This window comes from Giraffa tippelskirchi, chromosome 8 (genome assembly GCF_054371585.1).
Source record: "Giraffa tippelskirchi isolate mGirTip1 chromosome 8, T2T-mGirTip1v1.2.pri, whole genome shotgun sequence".
Lineage (NCBI taxonomy): Eukaryota > Metazoa > Chordata > Mammalia > Artiodactyla > Giraffidae > Giraffa > Giraffa tippelskirchi.
Genome location: NC_137282.1, coordinates 7,694,567 through 7,714,813, shown reverse-complemented (window position 1 = coordinate 7,714,813; position 20,247 = coordinate 7,694,567). Strand labels below are relative to the sequence as shown.

At 44.1% G+C, this 20,247-nt stretch overlaps 1 protein-coding gene across 4 annotated transcripts; it reads left to right on the top strand.

Moving 5' to 3' along the window:
* The first annotated feature begins 2,237 nt into the window (after positions 1–2,237).
* CHRNB3 (cholinergic receptor nicotinic beta 3 subunit) lies at positions 2,238–15,330 on the top strand. 4 transcript variants are annotated; one of them, XR_014061321.1, is made up of 5 exons: positions 2,239–2,594; positions 3,971–4,080; positions 4,322–5,204; positions 7,752–8,063; positions 11,859–15,330. XR_014061321.1 is itself a non-coding variant. In XM_081517508.1 (4 exons), exons 1-4 carry the CDS (start codon positions 2,550–2,552, stop codon positions 7,884–7,886), a joined length of 1,173 nt encoding a protein of 390 aa, XP_081373634.1. In that variant the 5' UTR covers positions 2,238–2,549; the 3' UTR covers positions 7,887–8,001. The 4 variants fall into 4 exon arrangements, 1 of the variants encoding a protein (XP_081373634.1); XR_014061322.1 differs by having other exon boundaries at positions 2,239–2,711; XR_014061320.1 differs by having other exon boundaries at positions 2,247–2,401; positions 7,752–8,308.
* Positions 15,331–20,247: the final 4,917 nt, after the last annotated feature.

The window sequence follows — 20,247 nt, the reverse complement described above, 5'->3', positions numbered from 1 at the left end:
TCTTTTCACCAAAACCACCCCCTTCGTGGCAGTGAGCACAGGGTGATGGTTTGCCTGTTAGTTCATGGGTTCTAGAATCTTCCCTGGTGGTTCAGATGGTAAAGAGTCTCCCTGCAGTGTGGGAGACCTGAGTTTGATCCCTGGATTGGGATCCCTGGAGAAGGGAATGGCAACCCACTCCAGAAATCTTGCCTGGAAAATCCCATGGACAGAGGAGCCTGGCGGGGCCCCAGTTCATGGGGTCGCGAAGAGGCAGACACAACTGAATGACTGGCACAGACGCTCCCCACCAGGAGTTCCCACAGAAAGGAGTATGAGTCCGTCTGGGGGGGCAGGAAGAGGGCTGAATTGTTCTTCTATCACGGGTTCTGGTCTGAGGCAGCCCCAGGCTAGGAGGACAAGGTGGCCCTGCTCAGAGCTGGTATAAGCCTCGCATATTTGTGAGATGGATTAATTTCCCCCAAATCTCAAGCTTCCTGAAGCATGGCCTCTGGACTCCTTCAGGCCACAGCTGTCCATCCTGCTGCTGGAGGTGCGATGAGCAAGACAAATCTTTCCAACAGAACCGTCTCTCCCCTGAGGCTTGGCCCATTTCCCTGAGCACAGTCTGCACAGCTGCTGTGTGTTTGTGGAGATTTGCCCCCGGAATCTGAGCTCCCCACCGTCTTCCTTGGCTGCAGAGCCAGGCTTCAATAAAGGTGACCAGTTCCTGTCGAAGAAAAAAGACTGAATTCCAGAAGCAAGTGGTTGATTTGGAGATCTTTAGGTTCCAAGAGGAGATACTGTGGGTTTGGACTCACTAATGCTGTGCTCACTTAACACTGATATTAAAGACGGAGCCAGAGTGTAAGAGACCAGTTCCAGTCGGTCTGCCCAAACATGTGTCTGTCCCCAGGGCTCATCGCCTGGGCATCTGCAGCTTGCTCCCTTTGCTGTTGCTGGTCAGTCATGAAGTCGTGTCCGATGCCTTGTGACCCCATAGACTGCAGCACAGCAGGCTTCCCTGTCCTTCACCATCTCCCGGGATTCGCTCAAACTCATGTCCATTGAGTTGGTGATACCATCCAACCATCTCATCCTCTGTCGTCCCCTTCTCCTTTTGCCTTCAGTCTTTCCCAGCCTCAGGGTCTTTTCCAGTGAGTCGGCTCTTGACATCAGGTGGCCAAAATATTGGAGCTTCGGCTTCATCTTCAGTCCTTCCAATGAATATTCAGCGTTGACTTCCTTTAGGTTTGGCTGGTTTGATCTCCTTGCAGTCCAAGGGACTCTCAGGCGTCTTCTCCGGCACCACAATTCGAAAGCATCAATTTTTTGGCGCTCAATCTTCTTTATGGTCCAGCTCTCACATCCATACATGACCACCAAAAAAACCATAGCTGTATGGAGCTTTGTCAGCAAAGTGATGTCTCTGCTTATTAATATGCTGTCTAGGTTGGTCATAGCTTTCTTTCCAAGGAGCAAGTGACTTAATTTCATGGCTGCAATCACCATCCACAGTGATTTTGGAGCCCAAGAAAATAAAATCTGTCACTGTTTCCACTGTTGTTCCCTGCTTGAGGTCTATTATATATGTAAAAATATACTTTTCCTATATATAAAGAACTAAAACCTCAGTCATTAGAAAACAAACAACCCGATTAAAGAACACGCAAAGGACTTAACAACCACTTCCCCAAAGAAAATGTACGGATGACAAATCAGTGAAGAAAAGCTCAGGGTCATTTAGTCATTAGGAAAATGTATAGCAAAAGCCATAATGAGACACTCCTTTACAACCATTATAATATAAACATTTCAGTGCGACTGCACCCAGTACTGGAGATGATGCCAGACAGCTGGAATGCTCATGCACTGCTAGTGGGAAAAGAAGATGATCCAGCCACTCTGGTGTCATATAAAGTGAAACATACGCTCACCCTCTGACCCTGCCGTCCACTCCTAGGTATTTACCCAAGAGAAAAGAAAATGTGTTCACCCCCAAAACTACAAAATTTTTATAGTCACTTTATTTATAACCATTAAGAATTGGAACGAATCCAAATATTTTACGTGGTGGATGGATAAAAAAAATTGTGGTGTATCCCTACAATGGAATACTTCTCATTAATAAAAAATGAACAACCTACCTAGAATCCAAAACATATTTCAATAGGTAAAAGAAGTCAGGATGGAAAGGCCATCGACTGTGATCCCACTCTCTGGCATTCTGGGAAAGGCAACATTCCAGGGTCAGAAAACAGAGCGGTGGTTGCCAGGGACGACGGGGTGGGTGGCAGGGTCGATTACAAAGCACAGCCTAAGGAAAACCTGGGGGCGGTGGAGCTGTTCCGGTATCTAGATGCTGACCGTGATTATCCAACTGTTTGACTGTAGAACCAGACACAAAAGAGTGAATTTTACTGTATGTAAATGTTTTAAACGTAAAAGTGAAAACAAACCAAAAATGCTGCTCTGGGTTCCCTTCAACGTTTCTGAGATTCAGACTTGCTGCTGATGGTAGAAGTCTCCTCGTGTTAGTCGCTCAGTCGTGTTCGACTCTTTGAGACCCCATGGACTGCAGCCCGCCAGGCTCCTCTGTCTATGGAATTCTCCAGGCAAGAACACTGGAGTGGGTTGCCAAGTCTCCTCAGCAGGAGACAAATTATTCGTAGGAAGGAAATTGTATTTCCTTTTCAAAGTGGGCAGAGGAAGAGGAAGGAAGAGAGAAGCTTGTGAGTACTGAGTAAGCATGGCAAATGCTTTATTAGTCTGAGCTCTTAAACTGTCCGTCTTCATATGCATGGTTTTCTGTAAGTAGTCATGCAGTTTTTTTAATCCTTTAGAGTGTAGCTTTCTAAAGTCCCTATCTTTTTAAATTTGGTTTTCAAGGATCAAGCCTCACAAATATTGTCTAAGAGAGACAGTGTCTCATCTGGAGTGTATCATTCCAACCTTTTCCAGGCATCATGCGTATTTCAATATTGTACCATCTAGTGAATCATCCATCTGCTGACTCCTGATTTTTTAATGACAAAGTTGGCATCACTGGGCTCCAGGGAGCCTCATACTGGGTACACCCTCCTGACTTTCTGAAATGTCATTTAATATTATCCTGCATTATTCCTCAACTGTCCACATGACAGATGGTGGGATAATTCACTTTCAGGTCAGATTTCATAAGATTCCAGATTCCAAATCTTTTTAAGTCCACTTCTACCGCAGTTGGGTCATCCACACATCATCCTTTTGACCTTCATAATCCAATCAATTAATGGTTTTGTTAATCTGGATCCATCAGCCCCTGTAAACCACGCTAAATGATTTCATTCCATTACGAGGAAAAATATGCAAGCTAACAACATTTAGCAATACAATTTAAAACTGGATTTGGTGCTTCACAGAATAAGAACAGATTAGAATGTAAAAGGAAATTCTTGGAAAATAGTTTTCCATTGGATAAAACTTATAATGTCCTTAAGAGTAGTCAGCAGATACTGGATATTTCATATTAGCATGCTGTGTGGATCTTTGTCCAAGACTCTTGACTGATATTCAAGATCCTTTATATCCATTTTCCTGAGATAACAATATCACTGGATGGACCAACTCTCCAAGAATAAACTGAGTTAGAGCTGTCTTTGCTTGTCTTTTGTTTCTTCAGAGAAAATAGGCTAAAAACAAATAGGTCACAAATCAGTGAGGTTTGTGGCTGAGCCTCTATCATTTGTGAGGTAGTCATGGCCATTTTGGAATTCCCAGGCTGGACAGGTGTGAGCGTCTAGACCATCAAACACCAGGCTGGCTCGGGCTATACCTTCAACTGCCCTGAGTCACAGACCAGGGCCACAGGCAGAAAGCAGATAAATTTCTCTTTTAAAATAAAACATTCGATTCATAAATTAACATAAACTTGAAGATTCCAAACTTGAACTGATTTTTCAGAATAAAATTATTCTGAAATAATTTTATTAACATATTAATTTCCACACAGGAATGGACAGACCACAAGTTACGCTGGAATCCGGATGAATACGGTGGGATTCATTCAATTAAAGTTCCGTCAGAATCTCTCTGGCTTCCTGACATAGTTCTCTTTGAAAAGTAAGTAACACAGAAGAAAAATCCGCTAGTCCGATGAGGAATGGAAATAGAAAAACCTGATTGTGCCAAAATAATTAAGAGAAAGGTACAGCCTTGATGAGAGAATCGTTCCTTTTGGAAATCTTGTTTGATGCTGCGATAGGAAAGGAATAAAACACAAATAGGACGGCGGTGGTGGTGGAGGAAAGGAGGGCTGCTAATCTGTGTTAGACTCACCGTCGCGTGAACCGTCTTTCCACAGCGCGGACGGGCGGTTCGAAGGCTCCCTCATGACCAAGGCTGTCGTCAGATCGGACGGGACCGTGGTGTGGACGCCTCCCGCCAGCTACAAGAGCTCCTGCACCATGGACGTCACCTTCTTCCCGTTCGACCGGCAGAACTGCTCCATGAAGTTCGGATCCTGGACTTACGACGGGACCATGGTGGACCTCGTCCTCACAGACGCGAACGTGGACCGGAAGGACTTCTTCGACAACGGAGAATGGGAGATCCTGGACGCCAAGGGCACGGCCGGGGGCCGGAGGCACGGTGCCTACCGGTACCCGTTCATTAGCTACTCCTTCGTGCTGCGCCGCCTGCCCCTGTTCTACACGCTCTTCCTCATCATCCCCTGCCTGGGGCTGTCCTTCCTGACCGTCCTGGTCTTCTACTTGCCTTCCGACGAAGGCGAGAAGCTCTCCTTATCCACCTCTGTCCTCGTGTCCCTGACGGTCTTCCTCCTGGTGATAGAGGAGATCATCCCGTCTTCCTCCAAGGTCATCCCGCTCATCGGGGAGTACCTCCTGTTCATCATGGTCTTCGTCACCCTGTCCATCATCGTCACCGTGTTTGTCATCAACGTCCACCACAGATCTTCCTCAACCTACCACCCCATGGCCCCCTGGGTTAAGCGGCTCTTTCTGCAAACGCTTCCTAAATTACTCTGCATGAAGGACCACGTGGATCGCTACTCTCTCCCAGGTAAAGAGGAGAGGAAACCCTCCGTGAGAGGTCAAGTCCTCCAAAGAAAGAAACAAAAGCAGATGAATGATGGAGAAAAAGTTCTGGTTGCTTTCCTGGAAAAGGCAGCCGATTCCATCAGATACATTTCCAGCCACGTGAAGAAGGAGCATTTCATCAGCCAGGTGAGGGAACAATTGGGAGTGTGGACTGAGATTTTTAATGTCTGTTTACAACAGATGGGGTCCCTATTTCAAACGTGACCTTATCAGCTATCTGCTTGACATATGTATAACTTCAAACAAGCCCTGACACAGAATAGGGACTTTAGTGTGAATTTTCAGGGAGACCTTCACAAAAACAGAGTGAGCAAAAGAGAAGCAACTCTAGATTAAGCACAACTCCTTCTAATTAGATGTGATTCTATTTAAATAATTCAATTCTACATTGAAGTTGTTTGTCCAGGTTTCTAGGCTTTTATCTCTCATTTTTTATGGGATGATAGATATCTCTATTCAGAATATTTGGGAATCAGAAAACAGATTCAATCTTTATATTAATACAAAAACATGATGTAACAACAGATATTTAATTCCCAGATTTAGTTTTTAAGATGTGGCAAGGATATGGATTTCAGCCTCAAAACACCTGCTTGCAGATGCTACCCATGTTCCACATGACTTGAGAAAAGCTACTTAATCTGAACTTGTTTTCTGAACTCTCCCTTGAAGGGAGGAATTTCTAACATCAAGTACAAAATATGTATTGTGTGCTCAGTACACATTGTCTCATAATGTGCAGACAATAAACGTTAATCCTCATCTTTCTTCTCTCCATCCCCTTCTCCTCTAAATAGTCCTTCCTCTGCAGAAAGCAAATATTATTTGACATATAAATACTCAGCACAAACTTTATTCTGTTGCTTAAAAAGAGTTAATATTTATACCAGTTTATATAGTTCCATTCTTTTACTCTTAAATCAGTGAAAATTAGTGCCAACAGCCTAATGCCATAAACAACTTATGAAAGAATAGGTTTTTCAAGAAACATCCTCTGCATTTTAAATGGGCACCGCCTAGTGCCTCCTCTCTCTTAACAATTTGTCTTTTTTTAAGTCCACTGAAAAAAATTATTTAAAGCACTGGGGAAAAACTGCTGCTATGGAACAAGCATTTCAGCTATTCTTAAGGTTTTTTATTTCTTTATTTACATCTTTTAGAAATTCAAACACGAAGATTTAAATAGCTTTTTATAGACTTCCCTGGTGATCCAGTGGTTAAGATTTCCAAACAAGGGGTGTGGGTTTGATCCCTGGTTAGACAGCTAAGATCCCACATGCCTTGTGGCCAAAATAAATAAATAAAAACAGAAGCAATGTTGTAACAAACTCGATAAAGACCTTAAAAATGGGCCACATCAAAACTAAAATATTTTTAAAATAAAAAGTAGCTTTTAAAAAATTATAAAAATAACGCATCGTTGGCATAAGGAATTTAAAAAATATGAAATATTTAAGATGATTCACATCACTAATAATCCCCCACTTAAGGTTAACACTTTTTAAAATTAAATGTGTTTATTTTTAATTGGAGGATAATTGCTTTACAATATTGTGCTGGTTTCTGCCATACATCAACAGGAATCAGGTATGCGTGAGTCCCCTCCCTCTTAAACCTCCCTCCCACCTCCCACCCCATCCCACCCCTCTATGTTATCACAGAGCTCCAGATTTTAGCTCCTGCATCATACGGTAAATTTCCACTGGCTGTCTAATTATACACATGGTAGTGTATATGTTTCAATGCTACTCTCTCAACTCATCCCACCCTCTCCTTCCCCACTCTGTGTCCACAAGTCTGTTCTCTATGTCTGCGTCTCCATTGTTGCCCTGCAAATAGGTTCTCAGTACCATCCTTCTAGATTCCATACATATGTGTTAATATATGATATTTGACACTTAACATTTTCATCTTCTTCATGGTTTTCCCTAAGGTTTTAATTCTAAACCTCTATGTGCACAATGTTTTCAAGTTGTACATCAGCATCTGTGTTCCTTCTAGAACAGCAGGTATCCTGCTTAGTACTGTCTTTACCAAATCCCCAGGTAGTAGAAATGGGACCTTTATTTTCTCTTGAAAGACCTCTGGCCTGGTCTCTGAGACTCCCCCAGCCCACAGCATGTCCTGGTCTGACCTGGCCCTCACAGGCTGCAGACCAGTCTCCCAACCTCCCTTCCTCCAGAGGGACTGGGTCTCCTCTCTTCCTCACCACTTCCTGTCATCTCCTCCAGGAGTGCCCCCATAGCCCTACCCAACTGTGGAGTGGGGGAAAAGAGGTCATTGAAATAAGTGACCCCCAAAATCCTTAATTTATAAATTTGTGCTGTATTTCCTATGTCATATCAGGAAGCATCTCAGTAGGAGATGCTGGCTTTTTATTTGGGTAAAAATCAGGCTTTTTCCATTTTAGTCAGTACCATTTACAACTGCATCGGTGATTCTGTTTCTATTTTACGTCCTTGATGTTGATGAAAGCGTTCCCCTGAACTTGAGTTATGCGCACTTTTCTTGGGCACCAACCCTGAGGTCCCAGGAAGCCAATGTCTCGGGGGAGGTGCCATGTGCATTTGGAAAACTGCAGGGCTGTGATCCGAATAGGATTCTTTTGAAGTCCCTGAACTCAGAACAGCCACGCAGCATCCTGAATGGAAGGTGTCTCTTTCTCTTCGGCAGGTGGTGCAAGACTGGAAGTTCGCGGCTCAAGTTCTCGACCGGATCTTCCTGTGGCTCTTTCTGATCGCAGCCATCACCGGCTCGGTCCTGATTTTCACCCCTGCTTTGAAGATGTGGCTACACAGTTACCATTAGGAGCAGGTCTCCAGAGCAATCTAACACACGCCCCTAAAGACAGAGTCACACCGTAGAGCTGACATCCAGCCCCCCATGTGTATACAGCATGCAAACGCACGTGCTCGTCAGGAGGCCCCGAGGGTGGACAGTGTCTTGTGTCGTCCTCAGCGAGGCTGAACCTCGGTTACCATGACAGTGAGTTGGGTGTCAATTAAGCAGACCCTCCCCAGAGCCCGGCTTTGGCTTCCGCAGACATTCAGGGAGTAGTTGTGAGTCTGGGCCTGAGATCATGAGCCTGCACACACCAGGGCAGTTGCTGTGTTTCACCTAGAACTCCAGGAAAGGGAAGACTCCAGCATTGGCTGGTGTCCTTGGTGGTTTTGCCTGGCTGCCAGCTGGCACTGGCATCATTCTTCTGTAGCCATGCACCTGCCCTGCGGGTGAGCCGTTTGGGGCATCACACTGGTACCAGGGCACCCCTGGGTATGGCACACCTGTCATTACTAAGATTCCAGGAAGACTGGTGACTCAAGTCCCCCCAAAGCTAGCATTTGCTCCACATGGTCTGGCTCGAATATGTCCACTGCTAAGCCAGATTCCTCGTGGCTCCTTCATAGACTCACAAAGGTTTTCAGGTGATCACACCAGAGGCTACTGTGGATTGGGACGTGCTGTAAGGCCACAGCAAAATAACTTGCAGTAGAAACAGTGTCATCTGCTACCAGGAGGGCAGTCATTATACCCCTTCTCTTTTCCTAGAAAACTGAAATTCTGAACGTGCTCTGATAATGGTGGTTTTATGTCCCCTCATCTAATCTAATCCATTTGAGCAGCATCCTCCAGGCTGCTCACCCAGTTTTTGTCCTCTCTCTCCCCTCTCTGCCACGTCTTCCTCTGAGAACACTTCAGTTCTACTCTCTTAGCAAATTTCAGTTATACAAAGAGGTGTTATCAACGGTGGTCACCGTGCTTTACACTAGATCCTCTGACCTTATTCCTCTTATAACCCAAAGGGTGTACCCTTTAACCAACCTCCCCCCATTTCCCCACTGCCCAGCCCCTGGCAACCACTTCTCTTCTCTCTGTTTCCAAGAGTTCAAGTTTATTTTTTCCTAGATTCCACAGAGGAGTGAGATCATGCAGTGTTGTCTTTCCCTGTCTGCCTTATTTCAAAGCATCATGTCCTCTGGGTTCATCTATATTGTTGCAAATGACAGGATTTCCTTCTTTTTATGGCTGAATTATATTCCATTGCATATATATCACGTTGGCTTTATCCATTAATCTGTGGACAGACAGACACTTAAGTTGTTCCATGTCTTCGGTGTTGTAAATAATGTTGCAATGAGCATGAGGGTACAGATATCACTTCGAGAGAGTTATTTCGTCTCCAGGAGTGGGGCTGCTGGAATGTACAGTTCCTCATTTCTTGAGGAGCCTCCATACTGTTTTCCATAGAAGCTGCACCAATTTACATTCCCACCAAGAGTGCCCAAGGATTCTCCTGTCTCAACATTTATCTCTCGTCTTCCTTATGACAACCATCCTAATAAGCTCGAGGTGATCCCTCAAGGTGTTTTTTTTTTTTTTTTTAATATTTATTTGGCTGTGTCGGGTCTTTGTTGGGGCATGCAGGGTCGTCATTGCCTCATGTGAGGTCTTTCATTGCAGCTCACGGACTCTCTAGTTGTGGTGGACAGGCTTGGTGGTTGCTTGCGGCAGGTGGAATCTTTGTTCTCTGATCAGGGATCAAACCCACCTCCCCTGCATTGCAAGGTGGATTCTTAACCAATGAACCACCAGGGAAGTCCCCTCGCTGTGGTTTTGATTTGCATTTCCCTGATGCTGAGCACCTTTCATCTACCTGCTGGCCATAGGATTGTAGTCTTCGTAAACATGTCTATTCGGATCCTTGACCCATTTTTAAACTGGGTTATTTGGGATTTTGCTATTGAGATGTTCCTTGCATATTTTGAATACAAACCCCTTCCTGAATGTATATTTTGCAAACGTTTTCTCCCCTTCTATAGGTTTCCTTTTCATGCTGATGGTTCCCTTTGCTGTGCAGTCCCACTTGTTCATTGTGTCTTACTGCCTTTGCTTTGGTGTCAAATAAAAAAAAAAAAAACCATCCAAGCCCCTTTCCATTCCTTTTGCCCGGTCCTGCCCTCTGAGAGCACTGATCCCCCCACCCCACCCTGTCTCTGAGACTCATGGGAGAGGCTCACAGACTTTCCTCTCACAGATGCCAAATCCTGGATTTTAGCTTGAAATAGCTGTTCTCCTTTCCCAGTTCTAAATCCAAATCCCTCTCTGGATTATTTTGTGCGGGGCATGTTTCTTATAAACTCTTTGCAGCTGGCACTTAAAAAATCCAATTTAATTATTTAACCTTTTCACGCCAATTCTTACCACTAAAATGTTGAACCTTATTTATGCCATTTTGTTTGTGTTTTCTGTATGTTTCTTGTTCTTTTTTTTGCTCCTTTTCAGCCTTGATTGAATTTCTGTTCCTTCTTCTTCTCTAATGATTGAAAGGTATGCACCCTTTTCTAGTAATCTATTAATAAACATATTTGAACCTTTTTTTTCCACCGGTGTTGAGAATTTTAACACCTGTCCACTGCACTCTAAACAAAACTAGATACTAAATCACTTTCACCTCCCCCCTTTCCTTATCACCTTTTATGTTCCCTCTAAATCAGCCAGAATTTAGCTCATTATTCATTTTCTATGTTATGTGTCTCTTTCTTCTGAATAATGTCTTGACAACACATTTTATCCACAACCCCATCGGTCATGGTTCAGTCGCTAAGTCATGTCCTACTCTTGTAACCCCATTGACTGCAGCCCGCCAAGCTCCTCTGTCCATGGGATTCTCTAGGCAAGAATACTGGAGTGGGCTGCCATTTCCCTCTCCAGGGGATCTTCCCCACCCAGGGATCGAACCCAGGTCTCCTGCATTGCAGGCAGATTCTTTACCAACTGAGCTATGAGGCAAGCCCAACCCCATGATAAACAATTAATTGTATTTTTCATTTCTTGGTTCACCTTGTGTTTTTTTTTTAATCTTAAATTTTCTCACTTTTCTAATCCTGTTTTTCCTGATGCATTTTGTTTCAGAGGACTCCATCTCCAAGCCACTTTTGCAGGAAGTTTTGAGTGTATTAGCCTTTCTGAATCCCTGCATTTCTGAAATTGTCATTTATTCTGCCCTCACAGATTAGGTTGACTGGGTGTGGAATTCTGAGTTTACAGTCATTTTCCCTCAGAACTTTGAAGACATTATTCTGCAAAATCCCATGTTATAAATGAGAACCACGGTGACAGATGATTCTTATTCTTATTGCCATAGACTCCTGTTTTTTCCTTCCTGAGACTCTTAGGCTTTTCTCTTGATCTTTGGACTTTAGAAATATCTCCTGTTTGCTGTATGTGTCTAAGGACAGGACTTGCTCTCTCTCTGTCTCCTTGTCTTGGCACTCGATGAGTAATGTCTTTTTTCAACTCATACAAATGTTCTTATCTCCCTTCTTTTATTATTTCCTTTCTCCCATTTTCCCTCCCCTTTCTTTTTGAAATTTCAACAGAAGGATCTTGGTATTCCTAGATGTCTTATTAACTCTTCTCTCATACTTTTCAGTTAAACTCTTTACCTTCTCAGCTTGATGTAGCTGACTCATTTGCTTTACCGTCATGGTGTCTTCTCTCTAGCTCATCTATCCAGGTAGGGGATTGGTTTGTTTGTAGATAAATCACGTATTTGTTCTCTAACAATTCTATCATTCTTTTGGATGTCACACCCTCTGGACTATCTTAAGGATACTAGTATAGTTACTTTAAAGTTTTCTTCTATTGTTTACATAAACAATTTTTCGTCAGGGGTTAAGCTTGCTGATTTTTGATGCTTTTTTGTGGTCATTTAACTCAAATATTTGGAGTTTTTTAATTGTCTATTCACCTGACAGTAAAAGCAGTTTCTCGTTACAGGAAGTTTGGCCCCAGTCACTTTTCTTTACCATCTTATGTTCAAGCAAGCATTTCTCTAAGGTGTGAGAACAGCTCGTCCTCTACATTTGGGACACCCCTCCCTTCATGGCGGCTGGAAGTGATCACAGGCACTACCGTAATTCTCTGACCTAGCGGCCACTCTAGTTCTTCACGTGTCAGAATGACCACACCAGTGAGGACAGGCTACTGTGAGTGGACAAGCACAGCAGCAGCTCCTCCAGCCTTCACTCGTCTCCCTCATATAGAATCTTAAGAGGATTGTGGGGTTTGCTGGAAAAAATGTAATTTCTTTGGTGGTCACAATTCTCCTGCGCAGAACCACGACTTCCATTGCTGTCAGGTTTTACCGTAAATCCGATCTCGTCTGTCCTATACCTTTCAGCCATCCCCACCAATCCAGTCTATGAAAGCACCTCAGCCATCTTTTCAGTACTCCTAGGCATTCGTGTTCATTTTACACGTCTTCCGAAATATCAGTGGGATTTGGAGGACGAAAAAGAAGAAGAAAAGGAAATAAGCACATCGGCCAGCCGTTTATCCTGGAGCTCGTTTCTAAATCCGAATCCCTATAGATGGGGCCAATTGTCCATGGCAACTGGGCACTGAAAAATCACCCAAAGTACTATCACACCGTGAGAAGAGTGGGGTCTGTTTGAAGGACTGAATGACCTTGACTTTGCTGCCTGGTGGGTGGTGGACATGAACGTAGACTAGAAAGATGATTCCGTTGGGAATAGAATTGCGAATTTCCTGGCAAGGAAAAGTAAGGCGTGTCTTGACGTTAATGACCCACCGGTGTTCAGACGTGGCAGGAGGACCGCGTGCGCTCTCTTGGGGGCTCTGCAAACCTGCTGTCTCAGGCTTCTGGATCTTTGCTGAAATCTGCAAACTGCTGTTCCTGCCTGGAGGCACATCACCATCCTGTCCACACCAACTAGCCCTTCTCCTTCACGCCCAGTCTCTCCCTCCCTGTGCCCTTGATCCCACCTCCCGAAAATGGTTCCTTTAATTACCTTCCTGAGTTGCACACTTTCCTTTCCTGCCAAGTGCCCGAGCACAGAACCATAGTGAATAGAAATGACAGGAGTTTCTCAAATAGCCTGGACTGTGTTTTTAGATTTAGTCCACTCGAATCATTCTCAAAAGCAATTCTAAATTTCAGAACAAATCACATTTATGTATTTTGGGTGTTTAAATAATGTTTAACATAATCAAGGCATTTGTTTTCAATAGATACAAAATTTTATTCCACAAAATTGTATCTTTATGTGCTTCCTGGATACATCGTGGAACCTGGGGCACCTTGTATGATCCACATATCTACCACTTTTCTGCATATTTTGCTGGATTTTTAAAGGGAGGCAACATGACAAAGAAGAAACTAGGGCACTAGAAATCTTGGGTTCTTGATCAGCCATACCTAGCTGTGTGAGGCTTAGGTAAGACACTTGCCTCTCTGGGTTTTAGTTTCCTGGCTAATAGCAAGAGGTTATGACTCATGACCTTTGAAGACCTCTCCCGCTCCCAAATTCTATACTTTAGAGATTAAATACTGGACCCTTAACAATTTTTAAACCACACAAATTCTCATTGCAATTTTGTTCCTTTGGGAAAATGTAATCAGCTCTATCGCTGCTTTAGGGCAAGATTTGCAGGAATACATTGTGATGAAAATCAAGAATTCCCAGCCTTAGTCCCTAATGGGATGGTGGACTCAAAGGGCAAGTCACTGTTCTTCATTTTATTGAGGACACTGTGGACTGAATTCATTATTTAACTTGACTTAGTTCATTTAGTGTGCTGGGTAAATAACAGTACTGATCTTGAAAAGATGCATTTAGATTTGAATTCAGTTTTAAGTTATGAAAAATGTCACACGGAACACTTTCCACAGCAAGGCTCTTTCTGATCATATACAAACACAGCAAAGGTCAAGCATTGCTATGTGTGCATGAAGCTTAAGGCTCATCACAGCTAAACTGGGAGGCAACGATGGTCTCAAATGTGGGGAAGGATAAACATTTATATAGCGTGATAATCCTAAGGAAGTAGCTGCAGAAGGTAACTGTAAAGCAAAGAAATTTTACTTTCAAATGCGTAGCAAGACAAAATGAACAAAATGTTCCAGCTAATTCCAACAAGTGGATGTTTGAAGACCTGTAGAACTTTCTATCTCACACGTTCATGTATGTGAGCAGGCGGGACACACACGTGGGCACACACAGGTGAGGGCACAGACAGCCTCCCTCAGTTGTTCTCAACCTTCAGCTCTCTGCTCACACTCCCTCCTCATGATGTCATCACAGGTCACACAGCCCTCCCTCCCCGAGCTCCTGACTCTGAGAGCATGCGGTGTTTTCAGCCTCTGATATAAAGCTTAGAACATAATTGTTCTCTATTGCTTTATTCTGTGAATTTTATTTCCTCAGCTAAACCATAGCATATCCTCTGTTCCATCCCCAACAGCATCTAATCGAGTTGAGTATGTGGTCATGGCTTAATTAATATTTGTTGATTAATTAACTCAAACCACAAAGTTTGGATTGGTTATTTGTCTAAAATGAGGACAAATTTGTATTTTTGCTCAGCCCCTCCCAACATGTCCACCTCTGTGTGTGCACATATAATTCTCAGTAAGCCTCTTAAAGAAATCTTTTCTTACATTAAAAAATTCTAAAATGCTGTGATCATACTTAGAAGCATCATTAATTTCATATTGAAGTTTACCTATCTCAAGAACAGCCTAAATTAAGAACTAGCTTGTCTAAAGTAGGATTCAACCCATAGAGCTATGCCTTTTAAATCTTTTAATTTCTTTCTTGTCACTGACTTCTTGAAAGGAGTAGATCAGTTTCCCCCAAGAATGTCTCATTTTTAGGATTTGTCTGGTTACTTGCTTCTGGTATCAATCAGCTTTTCCCTCTGTGTCCTATATTTCCTGTAAATTGGAAGTTACAACTATAATCTAGTTCAATATCGTTGGCAGAATATGTCCTAGATGATGGTGTGTAGTCTTGGTGTGTATGGTCCTATTCACCATATAAGGGGATATGCTATTCAGCTGTCTTATCATTCATGTTAAAACTAATGCCTGGATTAAGGTGATCTGTCCATCTTAATCTACTGGTAATTTTAGAAGTATAGCCTGTGGCCATAACACACAGCAAAGTTACAAAGACTCTTACCTGTGACCTTGGTCCCTTTAAAAATGGTCTCTAACCAGCTACATTAAAACACTATAATTTCCAAAGAATAATATCTTTATGCTGAAGTGGGTTTTTTTTTTTAGTGTCATCATTTTTTCTTGGAAGCACCTACTATTATGTATCAAAATGAACTTGTTTAACTAATAGCCATAGTGACTACCACTTATATTTAACCTGACATACATTCCTTCTTTGCAATAAGACTTTCTATTCAATATGTCAATAAAATAGTAGTGAAAATAAAAGTAACATTGTTTCTTTGCTTTGTGGACAATCTTAATGTTAGGTAAACCAAAGGCAGCAATACGTCCTCTGGTGTGTGTTGTCACACCCCTGGGCAGAGTAACCTGGGCTGTTGTAGGATTAGACGTGCCCCTGGAGGCTCAGGGGTGGTCCCCACCTGGCCAGACGGATGAGGTATCCTCAGGGAGGCCAGTGGGAAGAGGGCGCATTGTGAAAACTGACTTGGGCCACCTCTAAACAGCCCTGTGAGCAAAGGTGCGGTGCTTATGGAGAGTGTGGTGTGTGGTGTATGTGGAGTGTGGTGGGTGTGGTAGGTATGGTGGGTGTGGCAGTGGTGTGCATGGTATGTGGTAAGTATGGTGGGGGTGGTAAAGTGGTGCGGGTCATGTGTGGGGAGTGTGGTGGGTGTGGGGAGTGGTAGGTGTGATGCACATGGTGTGCTATGTCTGTGGTGGGTGTGGTGGGTGTGATAGTGGTATGTATGGTATGTGGTAAGTATGGTGGGTGTGGTAAGTGGTGTGTGTGACGCTCATGGTGTGTGGTAAGTGTGGTGGGTGTGATATGTGTGATGTGGTGACTAAGGTATGTGTGGTGAGTGTGGGGTGAGTGCGTGTGTGTGTGTGTGTGTGTGTGTAAGGGGTACAATAGCAGCTCTGGCTGAGAATCGCTAGCTGCACCAAAGGGTTCAGATAATAGTTTCCAACTCAAAAGCGGGCTGGGCAAGGGGAGATGCCCCTTCCTCATCTCCCTGTCCCCCCGCTGCACCCAAGAGGCACATCGCAGGCCTCCGGACCTCAGACCGGTGGGACAGCCTATGCAGACGCTCTCCAGGCCCCTGGGTGGTGCTGCAAGTTCCCTGAGTCCACTTCGTGCACCTCCCAGGGGCCCTTCCCTGCCCCAGAATCTGTCCTTCCTGCCTGACCGCCCCCGACAGCAGGGATCAAGCCCTGGTGTATTTGGCCAACCGCTGCCCACTCACAGCCCCGCAGGCAGCTTTTGTTTGGCTGACACCGAACCTTAAATTTTGCTTACTTTAGTAGCTACATTTTAAAGCTAGGAGATTTTATATAAAAAGCTGGATTTTTGGTTTATCTTGAAAAACCAGAAGATCAAGCTTCCCAGACCGCGTTTAGCATGATGAGCAGGATGCGGGGCCCAGCCGGGGAAAATCAGCCTCTGGTGGCAGTGAGCGGACCCTGCACGATGGGCCCCTCATGGTCAGTCTCTCTATGTGCTTCGGCATCCGCTGATGTCCAGGCTTTTCTCCTCTGCCCGCTGTCTCCACTCCTCAGCCAAGACAAGCGTGAACACACTGGGCAGTTAGGGGGAAAAACCTCAGGATGCTTCACTCGGACCAAGGACTTGGAATCCCAACAATGTCTGCTATTGTGCTCAGCACTACTGACTGATCTCATTCTGAAGACGAACATACTGCCTGCAGGTTATTTCTATCCCTTGCCCCTGCTACAGAAAACTTTGACCCCAACAGTTCTGACCTCCCTAAGCTAAGAGTATTTGCTGCTTCCCCTTGCTACCTGGGTTGCATTCGAAGCTTTCTTCTTTCTGCTACTGACAGGGCTTCCCTGGCGGCTCAGTGGGTAAAGAGTCTGCCCGCAATGCGGGAGAGCTATGCTTGATCCTTGGCTTGGGAAGATGCCCTGGAGAAGGAAATGGCTACCCACTCTGGTATTCTTGCCTGGAGAATCCCACGAACAGAGGAGCCTGTTGGGCTAGAGCCCATGGGGTTGCAAAGAGTTGGACACGACTGAGTGACTAACACTCGCTGGTAGTGAGAAGAGCTTTCCCCTGGCCTTTGGGAGGATGTGGGGATGGGGAGGGAGGAGACAGGCCAAGTGAGTTGATTTTCCATCTTGTTAGATTCCCGTCTCAAGAAAGAGACTAAATTATCCAGGGGCAGAAAGATGCTTTAAGAGTCGGGAGGTGTGAGTTCGAGAGCTGAATTTGTTAGCTACGTGATCACAGGCAAGCCACTCTGCCTCTTGAGATAAAAAGAGTCACACTAAATAATCTATGAGCTCCGTGCCATCTAAGACATTGGTTCTTTTGGTCAGATACACAAAGACACCTCCATGCTGTGGCCCCTCTTTTGTTCCAGTGCTTATCTCATATTTTTAAATGTATGTTGTTAGTGTGTTTGCTTGTGACGAGACGCCCCCAATGTCCCCAAGGATCACAGAACACCCCCACCTTCCTGTTTTGCAGTTCTTAAAAGTCTTATTTTTATATCTGACAAGGGGTTAACATATAGTATATATTTTTAAAAGTCCTGCAACTCAACAACCACAAAAAGACAAATAATACAATCTTAAAAGGGACAAAGGACTTAAATACACATTTCTCCAGACAAGATAGACAAATGGCCGGTGAGTGCATGAAAAGATGCTTACCATCATGAATCAGCAGAGAAAAGCAAATCAAAACCACAAGACACTACCTTTTACCCATTAGGATGGCTATCATAAAAAAAATAAAGACAACACAGGTTGATAAAGGTGTAGAGAAAATAGAGCCCCTGTGCACTGGTGGTGAGAATGTAAAATGATGCAGCTAGTATGGAAAAGGGCATGGTGGCTCCTCAAAAAAAAATTCAAAATTTATTGCTTCATGGGTGCAGAGTTTAGTTTTGCAAGACAAAGCATTTTGGGGATGGATGGTGGGAAAAGTTGCACATCAGTGGGAATGTTAATTAATTAATGTTAATGTTAGTTAATTCCACTAAACTGTACACTTAAGAATGGTTTAGAAGGTGCCCTTTGTTATGTGTATTCACCACAATCAAAACTTTTAAACAATGATATGAAATAGTGATTTGGCTTAATAGTTTTAAAAAAAAGATATCAAAAAACAAGTAACTCTGTGAAGATAGATAAAACAGAAGCACTCTAATTATATGACATGATGAGAGTTCAAAGACTTGAAAACAGAATAACCTGTGCCTAGGGTCCCAGAGCGGGCCTTAAGCTCCGGGGTGAGGTAGACACGGAAGAATTGGCAGGTGGTAATGAGTCAGGCCGGGATCGGGACCCTTTGCTGCAGGGCTCGCACCTGGACAAATGTCTCCTCCAGCAACAAAATACAAAGAAACTATAAGGGACTAAAACCAGCTGCCTGCATGAGCAGTTGGGGCAAATTCTGGACAACGAGATACACAGAGACCAAAAACCGAACTGCCACTTGCGAAGAGTCGGAAGCAAAGCAGGGTTCTGTGCATGTCCCCGCACTCAGCACTGCCAAAGAGGTGGGCAGACTGCTTAAGCCACCCCTCCGGGAGGACCCCTGGACTCCTGTGGCTGCCTGGCGTGCGTCCAGGAGTGAGCAAGGGCACCCGATACTGTTTTTGCTTCTCCTAGGCCGCAGAAACCTCGATAAAGCCTTGCCTGAATTTCTGGTCTGGCCTCTTATCAATTTCCATTGATTAAGAGAAGGTCAAGAACCCTGGTGGATATTAGAAATAGAAGCTGTAGTGTATCAACACAACAGAGGTTATGCAATCACAAAAATTGTACTTCAAGACTGCACACCATCACGCAGAAGGTCTGCTGACCTGATGTAGAGAAAACAGCAAAATATGAAATCGAAAGGTAAACCTGAGGTGTCCAATTATGTGTGCCTTTAGACAGGGACTCCAGTGGAAAAAGCAAAATGAAATTCGTTCCTGTGTCAGGGCAGGGTTTTTTTTCTACTTTAAAATGCATCTTTAAAATTATTATGATAAGTGTATACAGAAAATAAGATAAGAAGTGAGAGTAGAATAAAACAGAATACCCAAGGTTCTCCCTCTCAGAAAAAGGAAATACTCTGAAAGATACAAGATCACCATTTCTTCAAGAAGAAACACTTTTATTTTCAGTCTCGGCTACGCAGAACAAGTGGAAAAGGCTAAGGAGGAGAGATACCGTTTGGACCCACGGCGAAGGTTGCTCCAGGTCCGCCAGCCAGAGCTCAGCATGCTGTGGTTACATTCCCCACATGATACCTGGCCCTGGAGATCTCTGTGTTTATGACTTTTCCTAAAAAGCTCCAAGTGTGTGGACAGAACCTATTTCTGTGTCCACAGCACACCTCCCACAGTGCTGGTCACCGCTGAAGTCCATGCCAGATGAATCTAATTACATACAGGGGAATGGGGGCGGGGGAGGGAAGGACTGGGAATTTGGGATTAGCAAATGGAGTATATATAGAATGGGTAAACAAGATCTACTGTACATCACAGGGAGCTATATTCATATCCTACGATAAACCATGATGGAGAAGAATCTGCAAAAGAACAGATATATGTGTGTGTGTCTATATAACTGAGTCACTTTGATGGGCAGCAGAAACTCACACGACATTAAAAATCAACTATACTTCAATAGGATTTTTTTCAAAGGGTAGACTGACTACCTGCTGTTACTTTTTACCAATTACTGTGTCAAATGATGCTGCAGTGTGGGCGCCACATCACAGAGACAAGCACGAGAAAGCAAGAGTACACAAGTTCACAGGTGCTGCAGGGGTCAGCAAGTCCAAGGTCCAAAGTTGCATGTCTGGCAGGATCATTATACCGAGAAGTATATAAACCGGAGAAGCGGAAGAACACCTCTTAACATGGCTCAATTTTGATTCCATGTCTCACTGGACTGCGGGTCGATCATGTCCCCAGAAGCCAAACGTGTACAGACAAGAAAGCCTGCGGGGGCTGCCAGCTCTCGGCTCCAGGATCAGGTCCCAGACCCTGGGATCTTGAAGCACCCCTCTTCACCCCCAAGGGAGGGCATCCAGGCTTGTCATTGGCTGTAAGGCTCTCTTTTTCTATCTAGATGGGGACCTGGTGGGAAGTTTTCTATCTGTTTCCTGGTGATGGGGGAATAAACACAGCGTCTGTACGTTTCCGAAGATGAAGGGAAAATCCATCC